Source organism: Harpegnathos saltator, unplaced genomic scaffold (genome assembly GCF_003227715.2).
Source record: "Harpegnathos saltator strain DR-91 unplaced genomic scaffold, Hsal_v8.6 scaffold54, whole genome shotgun sequence".
Classification (NCBI taxonomy): domain Eukaryota; kingdom Metazoa; phylum Arthropoda; class Insecta; order Hymenoptera; family Formicidae; genus Harpegnathos; species Harpegnathos saltator.
Window position 1 is genome coordinate 1201303 of NW_020230360.1, and position 24002 is coordinate 1225304.

General features: G+C 41.6%; 1 protein-coding gene across 9 annotated transcripts in view; it reads right to left on the bottom strand.

The window, feature by feature from the left end:
• Nucleotides 1–689: 689 nt before the first annotated feature.
• Nucleotides 690–24002, bottom strand: part of LOC105190546 (coiled-coil domain-containing protein 6) — a 30105-nt gene continuing 6792 nt past the window's right edge. For all 9 annotated transcript variants that reach the window (XM_025303330.1, XM_025303334.1, XM_025303333.1 and 6 more), the window contains 5 exons: nt 20388–20496; nt 6101–6433; nt 5784–6016; nt 3651–4004; nt 690–2231 (listed from right to left, as the gene is read on the bottom strand). In XM_025303330.1, the coding sequence (XP_025159115.1) occupies nt 1964–2231; nt 3651–4004; nt 5784–6016; nt 6101–6433; nt 20388–20496 (1297 nt within the window). In that variant the 3' untranslated portion in view covers nt 690–1963. The remainder of the gene's footprint in view (nt 2232–3650; nt 4005–5783; nt 6017–6100; nt 6434–20387; nt 20497–24002) is intronic.

Below are 24002 nucleotides of genomic sequence, written 5' to 3' on the forward strand. Positions count from 1 at the left end.
GCTTATCGGTCCTGCTTTTTAATTCGTCGTTGTTTGTATCTAGACCGACAATTGTTTATACATGACGGCTAATAGTAAATAATGGGTGGAAGGAAGCGACACTGGGTTTTTTCTCCGTATAATCTGGGAAATTGAAAGCCACTTCATTTCTCGGGTGGATTTACTGAAGTCGGGAAATTATTTTGGATTTTCAATGCCGACATATTTTGGGATCTTTTCGTGGAAAGGTAGAAAAAAAGTACGCTCTCTCTTTCTTCATTTCTCATATAATATGATATATTTTCTTTCCATTCATCCATAATATACATATGTTGAAATTCTCTACGTTGTACATCGCCGCGACAGATTTGTGCCGTGTGAACAATTTGGTCCAATCGCTATCACCACACGCTTACTTAAAATCGCATTAGGAAATTGACTCTGTCGATCGACGGAACGTCAGAACGCTTACGAACGCTGAGAAATCATTTCCGATTCATGACCTCCGAAATTTTTCGAACTTTTACCGATCGATATCTTCGCTTGTAAATGTGTCTCACTGCCTTCGCTCTTTGGCTAATGGAACAACAACCTTGTCATGATAATAACAGTAAAAATTAACGGCGCAAGAAACTCTGGAGATACAAACAATAACTATTCATATCACCTGACTTGAACTAAATTTCTCAATATTACGTCATTTTTCTTTTTTTTTCTTTTTTTTCGAAACTCGGAGCCTTTAGAACTTGTCTGATATAATTCGCTAATAAATATCTAGAAAGTCCCCGATCACGATATTGTGTCTCTAATAATCTAGCTCCTTGTCGTTTCATACATATAACGTAACAGTTAATGACAATTACTGTCGATGAGACGCTTCTGTGCAAGTAGACCGGGTCAAAGTGAACAGCAAGATCCTTCACCATCTTGTAAGTTTCGCAATGGTTATTGAAGAATTAATTAAACAATACTAGCGAATGAGCGCGCTTAGAAGGAGAGCGGTAGGATGAGCTCCAGATTTGGACAATGTCTCGTCCAAAATAGCTCGAATCTGTTGAAAATCTGGCAACGGCGGGCGTCATACGCTGTTGGACAATGGAGGTGTGCGATTTAGCATTATCCGCCACCTGCCGTTGTCAGGAGAGAGATCGTCAACAGATACATTATAATATCGCAATATAATATAAATGCATGATATAATACAGTACAATACGATACAGTACAATTTAACGCAATATAATATAATACAACATAAAGTACAATATAATTATCATAATATAATATTCAATTGATCTCTTCATAATCATTGCGAGGTTTGCAGAACAGTAGAGGACTTTCCTATTCAGCTCTGTCTCCGCGCTAACTGCGCGCGAGCATTTCGTCTTTACTTGTCGGACACCCTGTATAATCGTGATACTCTAACTCGCACGAAATTCAATTCCTACACCGCGGCAAACGGACGTCGGGATCTACACTTAGGGTTTCTGGATTCCGGAGCGGAGAATGCAACTTCTACTTCATTTACCGCTACTTACCGTCGTAGTAAGTAACAAAAGATCGTGCGGAGATCGTTACGAGCGAAAAAAGAAGAACGCAGGGAGAAGTTAGTAGTCGTTCTCACTCTAATATTTCTTGAGATACTAGTGTTGGCTGCTGGATCCCACTTTTTGCCATTTTATTTCGCAGCCGAGCGCTCTCCGAAAAGGAGCTCCAAGATACGCAAGCCACTCTCTCGGAAATTCCAGGATCCCTAAATCCCTAAATCCTTCTAAATGTCCCCGATATCCTTCGACTGAGTCATTAAGCGAACCCTCGGCAGTTTCCACAATGCCCGGCGACCCTTCCGCTGCGGGAGGGGGGTTCGTCCGGAGTTCGCGAGAGATTCTCCTTGAATCTCCTTCGCACGCCGCGCCCGTCGCGAACAGGCAGAGGCAGGACGGGAATACGCGTTCGCGACGAGCGCTTACACAAAACGTCGTGTCGTTTATCGCGGCTTATCAGTCTTACTCGTTTGCGACGAACAATCGGATTTGCCCTTCGACTTCCGGCCGAGCAGTCTGCGGAAGGAGGAGGTCCACTTGGAGCCTCGGTTGAATCCGCTAGCTCCCGCCGTCGTGGTCCTTTCGTGATCGTCGGCCTCGTTGCAGTCCAACGAGTCGCTGATCTTCCTGCTCTTGTCGCTACCGCTGCTCGTACTGCTGCTGACGTTCTCAAAGTACTGCGATCTACGGTCTCCGATCTCCGATGAGAAGCTGGAAGAGCGCAACGTGAGTTAGAGAAGCTATCGTCTATCGTCCATTACAACGAAATGCGATATCTTTGCTTCGACAGCTGGGCAAGCTGGGACGTTGCCGAGCCTTTCAATGATTGTTTTGAAACAGAATGTAATTTGCGAACGTACAACCCCATCGACCTAAGAATATCTGGACGGAGTATTCTACGAGGGGAAAGTCTAAGGGGTAACTAAGGGGTAAAAGGATAAGTTACTGAATAGTTCGCTTATGGCTTCTTCGGGCATATTTGGCTTTGCACCGGCTCGAGCTGAAACCGTGACGTTCACAACCAATGTAAGATAGTATCTTTGTAAAGATTTTCTACGTTAGTTTATCAATGTTCTGATATTGATCTGATGAACATAAATGTATATAAAACAAGTAAGTACGGGTAAGTCTCAAATGATTCAAAGTACCGTAACTTTCTTCTTATCGCAAAAATTGATATTACGTTCTCTAACCTAAATTAACAATACAGTCGGCTGATTAAAGACAGCAACACTTTTCTTCGACGAGTTTTCCACCATTTTCTGTACTCAATAGGAAAGTGAATCTCTTCAGAATTTCTAAAATACGCATTCTTCTATTGGATATACAAGTGTTTTGAAAAAAGAGTTCAGATCTTTAAAAGCATAATACTCACAAAATGGAGGAAAAAAGTCCTAATAAACATGGATCGAAAAATTAATATTATTGGAATTATGAACAATTACTTATTTTAAATCAAGTGACTTACTCGCTTCTTTTGTATTTTCTGAACATTCTCGTGAACAGTGAATAGTTGCAAAGAACTATGATAAAGTATCCATAGTATGGTTAAAAATGATACTCCAATCAAGAAACAGCAGAAGTGCATTTTATATATTGTTTATAACTCCGACAATATTAATTTTTCGACTCATATTTATTACATTAGAACATTCTTTTCCATTTTGTGAGTGCTGTCGGCTCTTAAGATCCTGAACCCTTTTTCTTAAATACCCAGTATATGAAACTTATAAAAAAAAATTGTTATGATTTTTGGTTAGCCGAATGTGCTCCGTCTACTTATTTGCTACACTTCAATCATTTCGTGAATGTAAATTATTTTTATCATAAAGCAACGCCAAACGTTTGCAAAAAACTTCGTTCTAAACGACAACATATTGTGAAAAAGTTCACTCATTTACAATAAATAACAAAGTTTCAAGATGCTCGACAATTTTCTCAGCTATTCTTTCAACTTCTCCTCAAGTTTTTCTTTTTCCTAAGTGCAATATTTTCCCGACTTGAAAAATTCAGGAGAAACTATTCATATTCTAAAAGGATCATATTGTGATTCCGTTTCCACTGTCCTTCTCACAATAAATACATCAAAGCATTTTGAGAGCCCGGTCTCCATTTTATTCCATTACGTACCCTGAATCCGACGAGAAAGCTCTGACCGTAGGCGGCGCCGTGGAAGTGTTCAGCGAAACGGAATGTTCGGCCATCGGGGTGCTCGGACAGGCTTCGTCATCGGAAACGCTGTTGGTGCTACTGCTGGTACTGCTACTGCTGCTACTGCTGCTGCCATTGCTGCTGTTGCTGCTATTGCTGCTGCTACCGCTGCCACTGCTGTCGACGCTGGAGTCGTCGACGTATCCGATTCCTTGATGTGTCATGAGCGAGTTGGCTCGTAGACCCTGAGATGAGCCGATCGACGCCGCACAAGGTCGAAACCAACTGCGAAGATCTTGTAAGGGCGCTTGAAGGCACTTGAAGATATTCCCACTGCGAATACAAGGCTTTCGTTTAGAATGGCGTACGTTGAAACAGTTGAAATAGTGCTTGAAACAGTGTTCATTTAAGCATTTAAAAACAAGAGTCGGAAACGAACAATGCAAATACTACCTTTATTTGTACAATAAAATAAATGTATAGAGTGATCCACTGAGGCTTAATATTCTAAGAATCACATTAATTTTAATCGTTTTGATCTTGTGAATTTTATAGATCCGAAGGGTCTTTAAATTTATATCAAGACTTATATTCAATCATTTTCTTTAAAGGATAAAGCGAAGGTAACTTAAACATTTTTTCTGCTGACATACTTAGTAGATATAATAATATAACATCAATAATATAACATTAGTCTTCCTTTTCTTTCGCATTATTTTTTGGAATGGAAACATACACGTATAATATAAAGTATATATAAAACTTTCTTAGAACTCTGATAGATTAATTGTTAAGCTTTACGTGGACCACTCTGTATAGTTCAGCATTGAAGGAAAATAGAAATGGCATTCCACTGTGGCAATAATTTAACTAAAAAGAACACGACTAATAGGAAAATATATTTCTGAATGTTTCTTAGAGGGCAAATTTTTTCACGAGATGCATTTTGAACATGATGCATCGGGCAAAAGTGTTCAAAGCATATTGGAACTGATTATACAACTACTAGCGTTTCCGAGTTTACAAATCGCTTCAGGAAAAATTCCTATCATAAGCTCTGTCTTAAGTCACTAAGATTCAGATTTTAAGTTATTAGGTTGTATAGGATGTAACATCAACGTACCCAGTTAGAACCATAATGTTCAACGTCGACGAATTAACATTGATTCAACGTTTCATCGACCAATTCAACGTCAAATCAACGTTATGGTTCTGACTAGAATATAGGTCAGTATGACGGGTTGCCTGCCCCTATTCGGACAATAATGCAGAGGTTGCCGAAAAAGTTACTCGTTGACTTTACTGATAACGAATTTGCAGTGCTTCCAGTTATAACGAGTGCACCTAACTTTGTACCGTGATCGTTATGACAGTTTACCCATTGCTTATGACACGAGTCGAGCCTCATTGAATTAAAAAAGATGTTTAAGAAAGTGAAAACGGAGAGATAAACATTACGGATTTGAGCAGGATAAATAAAAGTAATAATTAAGAAGATAAATAATACAACATATTTTCTTTCACATAATTCCTTAATTTTTTTCTTGCGTTGAAAAGTTCGATTCATATATTTATTCTATATTCTACTCATGTTTCTACAAAAGACCGCTTATGCAAAGGTATGAGTCGACCAGAAACGTAGTATAAATATTGATTGAAACTTAATTGACGGCAACCCGTCATACTGACCCATATGTTATTATTACACCTTATATATATATATATATATTGCCTCTGCTTATATCTTTGATTGCTCGATAAATCCGATGAAAAAGAAACCTCGGTAACACCGATTGCGAAACGATAATGATACGTAGCAATAGTCAGTCATTTTATTCTCACTTCTGCTGTGTAATTAGAATTTAATTATTTCGAGTGAAACATGAGCTCACAGAATGATCCAAACCCACGTCAATGAAGAACACTATAATTCACAGAATGTGATGTACGACCATCTTACATGGAAGAAAAAACACAACCGACGCACCTCTTTTTATCGTAATTATATTGCGCTAATATTTCACCCGATTTTTCAAATTGAAGGTTCGCTCGAGCGAACCTTCATTCCTGAAGGATCCCTCAAACTTCGAACGGGACTTGGAATCCACTTACTCATCGCGACAGTCGTCCACCTCGGCAAAGGTGCGCCTGGCGTAGAGGCAGATGGAGCATCGGCGGCGACTCCGACAGGACGTCGCGTGGAGCGTGACGGCGCGGAGATGACGCGCTGCATGCCTCAGTGTGGCGGTCTCCCTCGTGAGCGCGGCGACACCTTCTTCGCGACGACGCAACTCAGCTCCTCGCTCGTTCCGCTCGATCTTGAGTTTTTCCTTGAGCGATTGGTTCTGCAAGCAAAAGCAGAAAGCTTGTGAGATCGGCGCGAGCCGATTCTCCGACTCCGTCGCGAGATGGAATGCCCGAAGACTCACCTCTTTCTCCAGAGCGTCCTTTTCCTCACGGATGATGTTAGCTTGCCGGACAACGTCGAGGCGCGCTCTCTCCAGGTTCCGCCTCGTGATCTCGTTCTGGTCCAGTTGCAGGTGTAGGCGACGGAGGGCCGACTGCTGCTCCTGGTCCAGTCGTTCTCGCGCCGCCATGCAGCTGTCCCTCTCGAGCTTCGTCCGTTCGACCTCCTCCTCTAGTCGCAGACTCTTCTCCAGCTGCAGGAACAGCTCGTCTTCCTTGCCACGCAGTTCTGCCTCGCAGCCCTCCAGTCGCTTGTCCAAGGCCCTGTGAGCCTCTTCCAGCTTGTCCCTCTCAGCCTGCGGCAAGGATCGACGGCCTTCAATTTGCGATTCTTCCTGGATGCGCGCGTGAAAACGAAAGCTCCCGAGCTGACTCCTAACGCGATGTCGAACTTTCTCGCTCGGGCCGCTCAGAAGAACGCTTTCTCGATCGCCCCGAGTGACATAATGTGACGCGAAGTGACGTGAAGCGAGCGAAAACGCGCGACAAATTGAAAACTGGAGGAGTCCGGTGAGGGAGCTCCAGGTAGACGCAGACGTGGACTCGAGTTTCATTTCCTTTTATGTTTCATTAGATAGCATCCCAACAGCATCCGCGATAATGACTCGCCAGCCTCGCGATTATTGTGCAGACAACAAGGCGAATGCGGTATTTCGTTGCGCTTGTCAGTGAACGGCATCGTCCGTTACGAAAGAATCGCTCTTGTGAGAATATATAAATTGTTTAAACGAGCTATGAGCGCAAAGATAATCCCTATATCGTCCTGGTGAAGTTCACTACGAGCTGTAAGTGCTCGATAACCTAAGGTTTCCGCGCCAGAATTCTATTCAGTGATTTAGCTTTTGCTCGTGAATATAAAAATTCTTTTCCCTAAATCGAAGATAAGACAGAGAGGTCAGCCGTTTCGAGGTCAAATTGAAGATTTTTACTGGAGGTAATGAAATTATTTGTTAAGGGTGGACGGGAGAGACTGGTACGTATATAGGATGTAACTGAAAAAGCGTCCACTAAGTACACAGTGTTATTCCTGATGAAAAGTCGAGTCGAAAAGTCCTGAACCATTTTTTCCTATTGTGCTTAATCAAGCAGTAATTATTGAATAAAGTCGCGCCAATCAGCATCGATCTTTAGCCTGGCATACGTCAGTGAGCCGCACGCCTGATGGTGTGTGTGATCGTTGCGCCGCTATGGTGGCGCTACCAGCTAATATGCTTACGTGTCGTTAATACGTCGTTAAAACTATTTTGCATTAAAAATTACATTTAATTGTTAAATTATTTTTTAAACAATCCGTTTCTTCAGAAATTTTTGCGTTGACACTTAAATTTGAAGAATCATTTAATAAACCCTCTTGTGAGTGGTTTCTCTGAAATTACTCTGAAGTAATAAATTAAAAAAAAACTTTTAAGATGCTTTGTAGAAAAAGCTTTAGTTGCAGTCAGACTTTTATGATAAAGAGAACTATCTCGCCTTGAATGCCGCATACGCATCACGATTCAAAGTCGTGTTTTTCTGCACGTGTATCCGAAAGGACCGAAAATGTCACACCAAGTGGTTGCTAAGTGGATGAGAAGGTCTAATGCATATATAAATAAGTGAATGAATCGCTACTTAGAGGCGAAGAGCGTCGAAGAAGAGTGCATGTTTGGAGGTACTTCTCAAAGCAAGGATATGGCACTTTGCGTATCTTCTCAGATAACTTGAACGCTGCCAAGTGGTCAAAATTTACGACAAGACTTTATTACCATCTATCCGAAAATAGTATAAAAGGAAAAACAAAAAATGGCTATTATGAGAGAGCAATGACCCAAACCATCGGAATAATTTTTTCTACCTCATGGAAACGAGAAAATGACATAATTAACATATTGCATTGGCCGTTACAGACACCGGATATAAATTTCATCGAAGACGTTTGGATATTGATGAAGCTTAAGCTTCGTGGGAAGAAACTTCAGAAGATCAAAAAATTGGTTCGACAAATTCGATTGACTTGAAGATCCTTACCTCAAGAATACAAACCACATGCCATAAAATTAGCAGAAGGATGCCATGCAATTATTGATAATGGGGGCGACTTGACAAATTATCAATAATAAAGCATCAGTTCTAATCAAGCAGCATGTGTGTATTTTTTTCCGAGTCATTACAACAAATTGTGCTCGAGTTATATCGGACACGCTCTTATCAGACTGTATATCCGGTAATTAAAAATATTTATAGTGCCTATGCGTACCACTCGGGAAGAAAGGGCTAACGCGATGATCGATAGCGATCAGGCTCGTTGACGATCACTGGCGGCTCGCGTCTAGCTCGACTTCATACGATCGCATGATGCCGATGTGTGTGCGCGAGTGACGCACACCCGTCGCGCTCCTCCGCTGCCGCTTTTAGCTCTGTCTAGCGTCAGTTAGTCGGCCACATTGTAGGTCAGCTAGGTGGGTAAGCGAGGACGGAGAGGTTGATGAACGCGCAGCGCGCGGACGCTCAGGTACCCCCCCGGCGGACCGTCGTCTCGTGAGCATGAAGAACGAGGAGATGGGAAACCGGAAGTGCCGGAGATGATGTTATAGCTTTACCAGAGAGAATAATTCCACAGCGTGAGCAGGAATTTTACTAATTTCGAGCTAGCGATCGCACCGAGTGAGAGCCGAACGCTCTCAGGCTCGGGTAAAGGATAGCGCGCGGTAATGGCGGGAGATACGGCAACGAGAGACTGGAAAACTGTGTGATCAAAGATTCACGAAGTGGACATGGAAGGAATTCCAATTTAGTGAGGAGCGGGAGGGAGGAAACAAGATCGAATACATACCGTGAATTCGCACGGGGAATAAAAATTGATTGGTTTAACATGATGATGAATGTGTCAATCGCGCCTTAGCCGAAAGGAACGGAATTTTTGGTCCTTAGAATCGAATTGGCTCGTAAGGAACTGCTCGGATGAGTTTGTGAACACGCGAAATTAACAAGATTTGATTAATTAAGTACTTTTGTATAATCGTAGACAAAAAGAGTGTCCGTTATTCCGTGTTTGCTCTTATCTGGATAAAATTACATTGGTGATTATCTAGATAAAGTTCTGGCACACACCAACTTATTCTTTTATCTAGATAATGTAAATATATATTATCTTTATCCGCATCTTATAAATTGAAATGAGTGTTATCTTTATAAGACAATTTATGAAATTATCTAAGATGTTGTTCACGGATAATTTAGTTTACATTGCAAACGTATAAAATATTGAAATATTTGTCTATATGTCGTAGTTATGTCGTGTTTGCGTTAGTATTGCATGCATCAAACGATACTAAGATCGAGGTTCCATTGGGATTCATCTATAATCAGGATAGAAACTAAGTGGTTTGTTTTCGAAGAACTTTTGAATTAGTACACATTAGTACAATATAAATTAAATTAAAAGAAAGTATACTTGTTATACATATATATTTCAACTTTTATTTCATTTTACTTTGTCTAGATAAATTTTTTAAAATCATCGAAGCACAATATCTATAACTATCGTTATTGTGTAAATTTCAGAACGCATCCGTCTCGTCCAATAGAAGAATTTGTTTTCTAATGGAAAAATTTATCCATTGTGTCCATTGGACACAATGGATGTATTCCGAAATCAATACAAAATGCAGTGCACTCTCTCTCTCTCTCTCTCTCTCTCTCTCTCTCTCTCTCTCTCTCTCTCTCTCTCTCTCTCTCTCTCTGCTATGATGACTTTTATGAAGGCTTTCTTTCTTTCAGTTATGGAACTCTGCTAATCTCGTTCGTAATATCAAAAAGAAAAATGTTTCCTTTTTGAATTTGGCAAGTTAAGGTTATGCAAAATAATTACATCTTTTTTTCTATTTTCCATATATATTTATTAGAGATGTGCGAATCAAGAATTTTTATATCGAATCAAATGAATCAAATCTCATTTTTTTAATTCGAATTCGAATCGAATCTATGAAATTTCATTCGAATTTGAATCGAATCGAATGAAATCAAATCGAATCATTAAAAAATTTAACATGACTATTAAACATGCAAATAACGATGAAAGATTTTAATATGAAAGGGAATATTGATGTTGTAATATCTTCTTAAAGTAAAATATATGTTTAAATATTTAAAGTAATTTATAATTAAGTTATTAATTATAAGTTAAGTTAATTACAAATTAAGGGTTCAAACATACAGGCCTTGATAGCCCATTTTGTAGCTGATGCGCGCAAACGCTAATGCATTTGTTTCGTATTCGAATCTCCACGATTCGAAATTTTCGAATTATTCGGATTCGAATCATAGAGATTCGGATTCAAATTAAATCGAATTACATTAGATTCGATCTATTCGAATTCGAATTCGAATAGATCGCACATCTCTAATATTTATATATATTTTTATCACTACTTGTTAATATTTTAACGCTTATATTATATTAATTATTGTATTATTTAATTATTGTATTAATATACTTGTTAATACCTTTATTCAATAATAACATAAACTTGATCAGCGTTTTAGGAAGCGTAGCCTCATGGCGCAAAGAAATTAATATTTCTCTCTCTTTCTCTCTCTCCCTCTCTCTATCTCTGTTCACGATCGTGAACCGTAGGACCGAATTTAGAATAAATTTTAAGAACCGGAAACTCTGTTTCCTTCGACCAAGGTTCGTTCATCGCGGTGCTAAGTCGACTGGCCTTTTTTCTCAGTACGTGTGTCGAATTCTGATGTCAATCTCTGAATTTAGTTCATCAAGAACCGGAAATTCTGTTTCCTTCGACCAAGGCGCGCTTGGTGCGTTCATCGCGGCGTTAAGTCGACCGGTCTTTTTTCTCCGTGTGTGTGTGTGTGTGTGTGTGTGTGTCACGGAGATCGAATTTTGATATCAATCTCTATCCCCGTTGAGGCTCCGAACCTTTGCGCAATCGGAGCGCACGGAGGTGGAACGTCGAAAGCAAGATGCCGCGGAGAGAAACGCGACGGCTATCGATATCGGGTCTCGGATTTCCATTCGTGTCCCTTTTCCCAAGTCGCAGTTCGAGTCGATCCCATCTCGCCGGGCAATCTTATCCGCCGCGATCGGAACGGGCGGTCGCCGATCGCGAAGGAGGATCCTGCCGCCTCGCCGCGGCGGCGGCTGCGACGGACCGAGCGGAAACCGAGCCGAGGAGAGGATGTGCCGCAGCACGCCAGGAAAGTGGAATAAAGGAGAAGCTGACCGCCGCCATATCGCCATCGCCGCATTAGTCCGCGCGATCTCTCTTTAGGTCAGATGCGTTACCGTTGCTTTTATCGCATCGCCTCGGCGTTATTCCGAGCACAGCGTCGAAACGACCGCGACAAAGAAAGAAACGGGAGCGCGGCGCGCGATGTGATCCCTCAATAAAAGCAGTCGTCGCGCAGGCGACGTGCACGTACTATCGTCTCCGTAACGTTCGCGGCACTTTTCTTCGACAGGTTTACGGACACGCGAAGCTGATAGAAAATGCGAATCTCTCTGTGCACGAGCTTGCGCATCGAGAGCGATTTCAGAGCTGTCCTGTTTTCAAATGGAGTGTACGAGAGATTTCAAAACGGCTTAAAAACGGTTTTTTATTTTCCCACGGTTCGAAAAGCAGCCGATGGGCCAATGAGAGGATGTTTTTCTTCTGAAAAATTCCTGGACACCAAGCTCTCTCGTTAGATATTTCCTGCTGTTCCGGATTGAATCCAAAAAAAAAAAGAACCGTTTTGAAACCCGGTGAACAGAAAGATAATCCGCTCTATTTTGCATGAGTTTCGGAACGCACTCGTTTGTCCAATAGGATAAACTCTCCGTCGGAAGGCAAATTCTCTCACTGGACAAGACAGATGCATTCCGAAACTCATACAAAAGACAGCGGACAACTTCTCTGCTCATGACCGTGCAAAAGTGATTAATTGATCGAATCCCATTGATTCGGCGTGTTCATAAACCCATTAAGAGGAACAGTGTCGCAGAACACTTTTATGCGAACAACTGCACGCGTACGCGTACGCGTGAATGCGTGTGTGCGTGTATGCAAATTCGTTCGAAAGCCGGCAGGAATCAGGACACATCCCTTCCTCGAAAGCCGGCGCATCCGTCATCCTAGTTGCAGACACGAAAAATTCCAGACGACAAGTGGGCGGCCCGGAGAAAATATCGGCGACGAGACGCGCCGAGGACGAACTGCCGGAGGCAGGATATGCATGCCGTAGGAAAAGTAGAGTAACGAGACGAGAATAGCGCATCCTGCCGCGCGTTCTTCTCATCGGTTACGGCTCGCGAGCACCTTGGGATTGCTATTACATTCGCGCGCTTCAGTTCATCAACTGAAGCGCGTTGGTCTTGTCGCGTCGGCATAAATTCGCGTTTGTGCGTTTCGCCGAAACGCCGACGCGCCACGACAAACCGATGAGGGTCCGAGTGAGAGGGTCAACTTCGACAACTTCATTTCGAGGGATGTCGCAGTCAGAAATTTTATCACCAGAACGCTGACCTTGCCCTATGAACTTTGCTATAAATCTTCTATTCTTATAAATCTCTTGTATTGCGTTTGCGCAGAACCGCGAATGCTTTTACACGAAGAGAGTGGTGTGCGGTAATGGATGGGAGCGTTCCTCCCATGTACGAAGACGAAAACGAGAAAGAATTTCCAAGTTGGCATCTTGAGCTGCTAGTGAAGACTTACCCGATGCGAAAGCTTGTATACATCGGAAGTGTACTTGCTCCGCTCGGGAAATCCTCAAACAACATTGTTATACTTTTGCAACCGAACTGAAGAGCTTAAAAATATGCGGAAACATTGCAAAATGTTTTCGTACATGCATTTTTTACATATGCACAGTTAGGTCTCTGGAGTATAATCATTGCAACATTGTTCCAACGTTGCAGCAACGTTTTTTCAACTTTGTGTGCTGTACAGGTAGGAAATGCGAAAAAAGTAGCATAATCGTGCTAGTGTTTATTTTCGACACAACGTTCGAATAATCGCTTCTGCGTTATCATTCCACTTTTGGACTTCGTCATCCGCTCAATCGTCGAAATAAGTCGGCGATTAAGTTTTAAGTTCAAGAAGATCGTGCGATCTTGTACGACGACGATCAGAGACGACTATCGGTGAAGGAACTGGTATTTATAGAAGCCTTAATGAATTATCGCGTTATGCCGAGCAAAAAATTGATACGACGTAATTAGCCGAGTGGTATATATCTCTCGAAAGGGCCGAGGAGATTTATGGTTCGAGCCTTACGGAGCTGCCTTACAAGTGAGCGATTATCGAGCGACAAGGCCAAGGAGAGAAGCGTAGCCGGAGGAGGGACAAAGACACGACTTCTCGAGCTCCGGCGCGAGACGCACGCGGCCGAGAGTGTCTCGTCTTTCTAAAAAAGTAATCGCCACTCGAGGCATTCCATACGCCATGCGGGATTCGTACGAGAACAGCAACAGCGATAAATATACGAAGAAGTTCTCGGAGAGGCGAATTCATCGAAAACCGCCGCGCGTGAGATTTTCCGCTCGGACGGGATCCGAAATCAGTTTCGGAAACTTTGCTTTCAAGTTATGAGGTTGGTAGGCCTTAAACTAACTTTGATACGTTCCGCAATTGATCAGCTGATCACGCTTGGACGCTCACGGCCACATACTATTTCTGTTTACAAACTTGGTTTTAGCTATTAATTTTGTAAGATAGAAAAATGGATAGGTTTTTTATTACTTCTTGATTACTATCTTGATTACTCCCGATCGTAAAGTCGATGAATCAGCTTAATTATGAATCAGATTAATTATGAAATCTATCTATCTAAGTTAGTTTAAGACCTACCAACCTTGTAACTAGAAAAAGTTTCCGAAATCGATTTCGGAACAGGCCTCCGATCGGGATTCCCGGGCGGAGTCGAGGCCTCGAAAGAGCCGAAGAGATCTGAAGAGCAACCTTGAAATTGAGAATGCGTGATGCGTTCGAACCGAAATAGGAAGTGGGAGGCGTTATAGGAATCTTCTACGCTATTATTTCTTGTTATTCATCAAACTTGTAAATAAGAAGCAAGAATTCTTCGCGTACGCAAGGGAAGAAAAGAATGTCCTTTCTCTTCTCCGAGCAATAGATAGCTGCAATAATGCTCGAGGAGACACGAACGTGTTGAATACCCGCTTTCGGGAACTTCGCGCGCGCAGCAACGCCGAAGATCGTTCCGCGACGAGAGGAACGATCCTCGCGGTCGTCACGAGCAGAAACGGCGAACGGGTTTTGCGAGGCCGTCGCACTATGTTATTATTTGCGCGATCGATCCTGTCGAGGGGAAAACACCATGCACCGAACGTCCTCCCGCTTTTCCTAATTAAGATTCCTGGCGATCGCGACATCATCGAGGCTCTTGCGGTGGCTACTCGCATCACGCATCACTGCGCTTTCTAATAGCGAGGATAATCATGAAATTCTCGAAATGGGGTACAGATAAGGAACTTGTAAATGACGAAAGACACGATAAGAAGTGTGGAAGATATGAAAAGATGAAAATCAAGTGAGGAAAACGAACACGAAGTGGGAGTGTCCGCTTAACCTAAAACTTGTACTAACCTATTAAAGCCCATGGCTAGATCAATAAGGTTAGTAAAAAGCAATTGAAAATAGGATTGGAGTATAAAAAAGACGCTTTTGACATTGATTTTTGTAACGTGCTTTTTATGTCAAAAGCACGTTTATGTCAAAAAGCGCATTACAAAAATCAATTTTATAACTATCTTTTTAAGATAAGAATTTTGGTATAAATTTAAATTTCGTGATAAACTTTGCGACGAAAACACAGTTGATAATAAATACGATAGAAAAAGTTATAATAATAATAATGTTAAAGATGTGAAAAATATATTTGAAATATGGATTTGAAATATTATGAAGAAAAGCACTTTCTTCTAAATTCACAGGAGAAACAATAAAAATTTATTACAAAAGTTTTTCTTCGGAAAATAGTTTTAATGTTGGTTTTTATAATGCATCGTTTTGTCAATGCATGTCAGAAATATTTTTCCATGCTCCGATCTTATTTCTAATTATTGTCTTTTCTTTTTACTAATTTTATTAGTCTATTGGGTGTACAAATTAGTTCGGTCCGTTTTCAAAAGATAGCTGTTATGAATGGTTCATAGTGACTGCCGATTTTGGCGGTTTCAGAGAGGTTAGACATCTGCCAATAATATTCAGTTTATATCGCTTTGAGTTTCATACAAAAACCTTGCTTTTTACAGTGTTGAAAATGTCGAATTTTGTGTTAACCAAGCAGCATTTGCGAGAAATTTTAATTTTCTGCTTTAATTGGAAGAAAAGTGCAGCTAAAGCCCATCGAATGCTTGTTGAAGTTTATGGTGATGCTGATCCAACTGATAAATCATGTAGGGAATGGTTTCGACGTTTCAAGGATGGAGATTTCAGTGTCGAAGACAAGCCTCGCTCTGGACAGCCAAAAAAATTCGAGGACAAAGAATTAGAGGCATTATTCGAAGAAGATCAGAGTCAAATGCAAGAGGAGCTTGCAGAATTATTGGGAGTGACTCAACAAGCCGTTTCCGTACGATTGAGAGACATGGGAATTATTAAAAAACAAGGAAATTGGGTGCCTTATGAACTGAAACCGAGAGACGTTGAAAGGCGTTCTTCATAACAATGCTCGGCCTCATATCGCAAAAGTCGTAAAAAAATATTTGGAAACGCTCAAATGGGATGTTTTACCGCACCCGCCGTATTCTCCGGACATTGCTCCTTCTGATTACTGGTTATTCCGAAGGATGCAGCACGATTTGGCAGGTCACCGGTTCACTTCTTTCGCAGATATCGAAAATTGGCTCCAAACTTGGATCGCCTCAAAAGACGAGTCATTTTTTCGAGATGGAATTCGAAAATTGCCTGAGAAATGGGAGAAAGTAGTAGCCAGCGATGGAAAATATTTTAATTGATCTATTCATTCATTTTGTTTTGAAATAAATACATCTTTTAACACAAGAAAACGGACCGAACTAATCTGTACTTCCAATAGTTCTACGAACTTTAATGAGTTAAGGATTCTTCAATTATAAAGAAGTAATTTTAGCCAATAAAAGCCAATAAATTTCTTGCGAGAGAATAATAATTATCTGGAGAAACAGAAGACTGTTATTTTAAATCTCTTATTTTTATACAGAATTTTGAATGGATGTACATCAATCTTCTTTTGTTGTAATGTGGTTTGGACTTAATCAGTCGTGGACAGAAAGATTGTCTGCTATTTTTTGTGTAAATTTCGGCATCTATCCATCTTGTCTAACGGAAGAATTCTCCCAGTGAGAAAAAAATTTTCTCATTGATCAAGATGAATGCGTTCCGAAACTCACTTGAGAATGAACGCTCTTCTTTTGTTGCATTACATAACCATCATACGGAAAGTTCAAGTCAATAAATCACATTAGTACGTTACTTAAACAATACTCAGATGTAATTCATTTTTTAACGCATTCGTTAATATTACTATTAAACTTGGAATTATTGTAACAAAACGTTTTTGTGTTAATACTGTTATCTTTTTTAATTTCCAGTATTAATATTCTGTATATTTTTTACAATTTTGTAAATATTAGAGGGATTTTTCTTTCCACTTAATAAAATAAAATTTGTATAACGATGACGTATTGCACATGTCGAGACACTTTTTCGAGACACTTTAGACCGGATTCTCACTATCCATTTGCACGAGTCCATTACTCTCTCTCGTCAAATTTGTTTTCAATTCGAACGATTGACATATAACGGTGACACAGATTTTTTTTAACATTCCAATACAAAAGCATTGAAGCATATTTCAACGAAGAATTGACGGGCTCCTAGTTGTCGTCGCCTAAACGCACAATGACAATCCAGCTTTAAATGCAACAATCGCAAATTCTCCCGTTGGGTAAGACGAATTCACACCGTGAAAGTCACAAAAATAACGAGCGATCTTTCTGTCCAGAAGAATTATACATGGGACACTAGCCACCTTTCATTGTCGAGTCGACTCTCCATCCCGTTAATGTTCTATTTTTAAATTGGCCGCTCATCCCAGTTGAATACGATGCTGATTTTTATTTTATTTATATGCGAAAAATATGCCGCCTCAGCGGCAAGAGGTTTCTCAACCGCTGCGGTTCTCTCTTCCGCCTCGCGATTCTCTCCTCTCTCGGTGCTCAGACGCTCCTTCTCCCGCGCTCGATCTCGCGAAACGACGATTCCGCGATTAACATCGCGAGAAAGAAGACTCGATTTCACTGCGCCTGGCTGACTCACGATCCAGCCGGCGAGAGATAGCATCGTCGAGCGCCGCACGACTAATGAGATCGCGGAAGGATTGGGATCCTGATGACTATCGTCACGACATCGCGAGTTCGCGCTCGCGTGTACACGTGTATCGTGTACAGAACGCGATTTGTCTTCCGCGCTAGATTAGCCCGCGCGCGACGAACAAAGAACCGCCCGCGACTTTTGTTCGGCTCCATCGAATGTCGGCCATCTTCGCGCGCGGCCGTTCCACATCGCCCGGCGGCGGCGGCGATGCCTTTCCTCTCGCCTCGCGCGCAGGAGCGGCACTTTCTGGTCTCTCTCTCTCTCTCTCTCTCTCTCTCTCTCTCTCGCGAGATCGCGAGATCGCGATCGCGAAGTCGGGAACGGGATGTTCCGCGGCTTTGCTCCGCGACACATTAATCACCACGAATGTCCGCTGATTAACGGCGCAGCGTGTGCTGGGCTTTTCACTGGCGGCCTCCGCTCCGTGAACAGAATCCGGGCGATAATGGAGCCGAGCGCGGAAGGAGTTTAGCGGTAAATGCGAAGAGCAGAAAGAAGCAGCGTCGACTTCCGAGTCAATTATCTTTTCACGACGATGGAGACGAGAGGAGACGACGCCGTTCTCGATCGCCACCGTCGTTGTTCATCTTGCCGCGAGCTTGACAATTTTCGTCGTTTGTCACAGGCGGACACCGAGTGCAGCGACCTCTAGCGGCAACGCGGACATGTAGCAGGTCGTGGTGCGCGATTAATTGAAGGAGGAACCACGTCCAATTTCACAGCGCGACGAAACTCGAGACGTTCGCAGGCGTGTCGAATTAGTTTTCACGAGGATCACTGAAATATCTCGCGAATAAAAAGCCCCGTGCGGCGCAAAATCGTCTCGACAATAGCAGCGAAATGTACCGTGGGAGCAGATGCATCGTGCCGCGCCGACAATGGCCGGCTATCGCGATTTAACGTGGGAAAGCGCGATACGATTTTCCTTTGTTGTACGTTATAAAATAGCACGATACGTATGTGTGTATGCACATATATGTATAGAGGGTGTCTGCAAATTTTAGGTATTCGTCGCTTGCAGGTAGAACGGGCCGACAGGAAAGACGTGCGCACTTGCAGACAGAAGAAGCGTTGCGCGTTCGGATTCTTACGTGAATATCAGAATGTATCCGTCTAATTCAATGGATGAATTCTTGATTTGTGATAGGAAAATTATTCCATATTAGACAAGACGGGTGCATTACGAAACTCACACAAAAAGTTACGGGATGACCTTTCTTTTAATTAATTAATTTAATCTACGATTGTACACAGAGACCGACATAACAGTCTGAACATTTAGTACAAGGTTACTAATATTTTCTAATCGTACAAGTTCCTTTTCAGACATTGATATAAAGCTGTCGCTGTGGCAAATGCGCTACGCGTTGACAGGATCGTTCTCTCTCTACCTTGAATAATCAGCAAATCAATACTATTTGCATGCAATTGAAAAGAAGTCCTAATAAACTAAAATCGATAAATTATATCGATAAATAATAAATCAGTATTGTATACAATTAAAAAAATCCTAATAATTTAGTCGCACAAAATGTTAAGGCTATTGTATCAGTCACTGTACAATCGTAAATAATAAGGTTATTTGCTATTTTTTGTATGAATTCTGAAACTTACTTGGACCACTTTTTTATTCGCGACTGTAGCATTTCCGCAATCAGCAGACAATATTTTTTAACGTTTTTCAAATATCTATTTTACATGTTTTTTACATTTCTTTCATTCGTTGTAAAAAAATATTTATTTAACGTTTATTTAATGTTTATTTAATATTTATTTTACATTCATAACACGTTTAAAATTATTTTTTACGTTTTAAAAATGTTTTTTTAATATTTTTAAAAATATTTTTTATATATCTTTTTTCTGCTTGGGTGGTAATAAGTATTACGAAAATAATGTAATAATGTAAGTCAACGTACCGGAAGCGGCAAGACATATCCTATAGGCAACAATATTAGGCATCAATTGATTGAAAAATTTCGGTTGACTCAAACAATCAAAATTAACGTCGAATAAATCGCTATTACATATGATTGCTTCAACTGATTACTTTTATTAATCGTACGCTGATTAATAATTTATTTCGTCAATCGACTAAACTATTCATAATTATATGAATATTACGATTGATTTTGACGAATAATCTGCCGATTGTCTTGGTTAGTAAGATTTTAGTCGATTAATGCTCAACAGACTGAGATAGACACATAAAGTAAGATAATCTTAAGTCTGCATGGAAAGGATAATTTGCTTCTTAGAATCTCCCAAAAAACGGCGAGTATCAGCTGATATCGAGAGATATCGCGCTTTTTTTCGATGCTCGACTTTGTACGTCACGCGTGCATGCTTTTTACATCATTCCACCTCGTATTATTGGCTGATGCTGACCGTTAGGAGATCCTAGGAAGTGAAACATCTTCCTTACAAGCTGGAGGTTATCCTTCTGTACACACGCGTACATAATTCGTCCGATCGCTTCCCATCATGCGCTCATTCGTTCTGATACCGCTTAATTAATTCCTTAACAACCATCGCGATATTTACAAGGTGATAGCGCGACTTCCTTGTTCAGTCGAACCTGTTTCACCTGCGCATGATGGGTGTGCCTTCAATGTTCGGACTTAGGCTGTACATATAAAAACGCGGAGCGAATTCCGTTACGATGCAATCGCCGTCAATAGGGGCAACTGCAGAAATGAGATTAAAAGATTAGATTAGATCGGATTAGATCGGACACATTTCTCTCTCTCCCGCTTTTATACTCGCTCTATACGCTTCTGTCCGGCACAGACTCGTCTTATTATTAATTACGCGCCGCACGGAAAGCAGATAATAGAAGCGATATCGGGTTATCGCGGCGAATCGAATTTCGATCACGAGCGATTTCTCTTACCTTGACTTCATGATAACGCTCCTCCAGGTAGTAAGCGATATCCTTTGCTTCCTCGTACTTGGCGGAAAGGGCCACGTACTTGTCGTAGTGCCGCTTGAAGAGAACGAACCTGCGCACAGGAAACATGTGGTCAGCTGATGAAGGGTCGCTCGCGTGGCGCTTAGAACCAGAGACGATGCTCGCACGGCAGCTTTAATCCGGTTTAGTAACTACCGTATAGTTGGTGGTTTCTCGCATCCAATTGGTACATTCTTTCAGATCCAGAAATAGACTTCCACGGAGGATGCGAAAGCTCACTAACTTGCGATTATTGCGATACCGGACTGACGTTGCCGTGCAAATGCGGTCAGAGGTTCGCTGGATGACTGGTACAATTAGAGAGAGAGAGAGAGAGAGAGAGAGAGAGAGAGAGAGAGAGAGAGAGAGAGAGAGAGAGACAGAGAGACAGAGAGGCGATTAATTATATAGATCCGTAGGATTCCCAATGAGATCATCATCTCGCGTACGCGGAAGCTCTCATGTCGCTCCTCCCGGCACCATCCAGTCCGCCGCGATGGACTCGCGGTGACCTGTTGTTCGCCATTGTTCGCGAAAGCGGACGGAAATGGCTGCAGACGGACAGGTGGACGAACGGACGGATGCAGAAGCCCGTCCTGTTTGTGACTCTGCTGCGATCTCTCTCTTTCTCTCTCTCTCTCTCTCTCTCTTTCGGGCTGCCCCGCGATTCTCGGCGCTCGATTTCACTCGTCCTGCTCCTCCTCCTCCTCTACTGCTGGTCCCCGTTGGCGAACTTTCGCTTTCGCGCGGCCGAGCGAATTATTCGGGCCCCGATCCGGACTGATTCCGTGCACCTCGGCAACGACCGGCATTCCGGCGGCCCGTCGCCGGCGGTCGCGCGTTTCTTCCGGCAGCCGGCGAGCGAATGGACCGGACCGGCAGGCCGTCGTCGGTCGACCGGGGGCCCCGGAGAGCTCCGAAGTGCGAAAGTCACCCGGGGCTGGCTGGCCCCGGAAACACGAGGCATGCGTCAAGGTTGCCGGCGCGCGCGCTCGTGTTCGAATGCAATCGATAGTCGATGACATAAGCAAGGGGGACTATTACGTTCCAGGCGTGTTTTTCTCGAGGCGATGAGCACAGTAGGTGGCCTCTAAATTTCTTGGAGCGGGCTCTCGCGCGAAACGAGAGCGAAAACTGGCGGTATTTTTCAGTCGAAACGATGGCGGGTGGGGGGGCGGGGGAAGCGTTGCCGCGGAAAACCGCTAGGGTGTGTTTTCGCTGAAGCTTAGGGTGAATTTTAGTTCCGCATGAGCGAATGTTTCGGTCGATTAGAGACAATGTGAACGTCCCAATTGCGACGGATTCTAATTTTCGACAATTGCGCACTCGTTTTCCTCGGTAAATCGGGTGATCGAATCGATGTTCATCCGGAATAAACGTTCTGGCTTTGAATTTAAATACGTCATCGATCTTAAGAAATTTCGGATAAAATTGAGAGCCAAGTAAGTGCTGGAACATCATAATTACAAGGCCACATGACAGTTTGGGTGATTATTCGATGACATCTTAAAAATTGATGGTTAATGTCAGATTTCAGATGATCAGATATCTATTTGTCAAAGACCTATGTGGTCATACTTTAACTCCTTCCAAATTAAACAGTCAAACAAAACTAACCTATCCGTTATCCAAATGTTATCGTTACGTCTCCGTTATTTCTGAGAAAATATCATTATTCTAATTTCTGAGGAAACAATAAATATATATAAATAATAAAATAATAAAAATAATAAATAATAAATATTACAATTATATTAAGTAGATAAATAAATAAATTAAAATCTTTCTGTAAATTAGCAAAATGTAACGCGATTATATAATCACTGTTTATAACTTTTTTCATTTCTGAGGAAATAATAAAAATATTACAAGCAGATAAATGAATTAATTAAAATCCTTCTGTAAATTAGCAAAATGTAATGCAATTATATAATCACTTTTTATCACTTTTTTCACTTCTGAGGAAATAATAAATATCACAAGCAGATAAATAAATTAATTAAAATCTTTCTGTAAATTAGCAAAATGTAACGCGATTGTATAATTCTGGATGTTTTTCAAGCTTTCAAATTCAACTTTGTATGCTTCAGCATGTATATATACATACGTATAATTACTTTATGAATATATTTCCACGTGCGATGAGGTTACTTAATTGCTAATTAAGACATTCACCTTATGTTTCTGTGACGGTGGAATATATCAGTTTCACTCTGCAATTCCAAGTGAAGAAACAATCACTCGACGATTCAGAATGAAGGAGAACCACTTTGTATGAAAAATCACTCGGATTTCAGTGATTCAGCACAGTCAGTCTACTTTTCGAGTATAGAATTTCAATACGAGAGACTCGGGGAGTGAACTGAAGTAGCCAGAAATTTCTCGTCGAGCTCGAGATTTGATGTATCGTTGATTGAACGTTGTTGATTCGTCGCTGACGTCGTACTTGTAAATGTACCGTGATGTCGTTGTTATTGTTCGTAACGGCAAAGCAGTTAACAAACTGCCGGTTACCGTCGCTTTGACCGGCATTACGCGACTCCAGAAGGAAAATTTATACGTTACGTAAGGGCTTCGGGCTAATTTACTGCGCTTTCAAACGCCAGGCATTGTCCGGCGCGGTGCACGTATCCGACTCGCGCGCTGGTCTGTTCTGTTTTTTCGCGAGCGATTTCGTCGCATGCGACGGGAGAATCGCAATCGGGAGATGAAATCGAAGGAAAAAAAGAAACAATCCTCGCGCGGTGCGCAATATTCCCGGCGTTGATCTTTCTCGAAGTCGCGCGACGGCGGTAATTACGGACTTCCTAGTTATTACGAAGCTGTGAATGGGCGCGTTACGACGCGTGGATGAAAACATTAATAAAGAACGAAGATACGGTGAAATGTGAAAGTAATTAGCCGGCACCGCGAATATAATTGGTATCGCGTAACCGCGACCGGTTAAATTTAGCTGCCGCACCGCTCTCGATATCCAGTATCGCGACGATATTCTCCTCTCCTTTCGATACGCGTATCGAAATCGCGCGATAACGGGGATACCTCGCGCCTGATAGCATCGCGAATGTTGCTGCGCGACGCAATTATCAAAGTAAGAGTCGATATCGGCACGTCGAGGAGGCGCGCGCACAGCCTTTAATATTTTATTTAGGGCTGGTTTTTCAATAACGGTTTAAATTTAGATCAAAGTCCAAACTCTCTTCAAAAGCATTAGACTGTTTTTCAATGGATAGATCAGAATAAAATGTAGTTTAAAATAATAAAGTGATAAAGTAAATCAAGTATAGTTTAACTAAACTGTGAATGATGACTGTCGTTTAAAAGTCGTTTAATGAATGAATAAACGTCGTTATACACACACACACACACACACACACACACACAATACAGTGTCTCTATTATTATATTTAAAATCATATTGTTAAATATTTATAAAAGTATAAAATATTTATTACGATGTTTGATGAAGAATACTATGAAGAGAGTAGTGAAGATGAGGATATTTTAGAATATCAATAAAACATATCAATATGAGAAAAAATCGTGTTATAAGGCAAA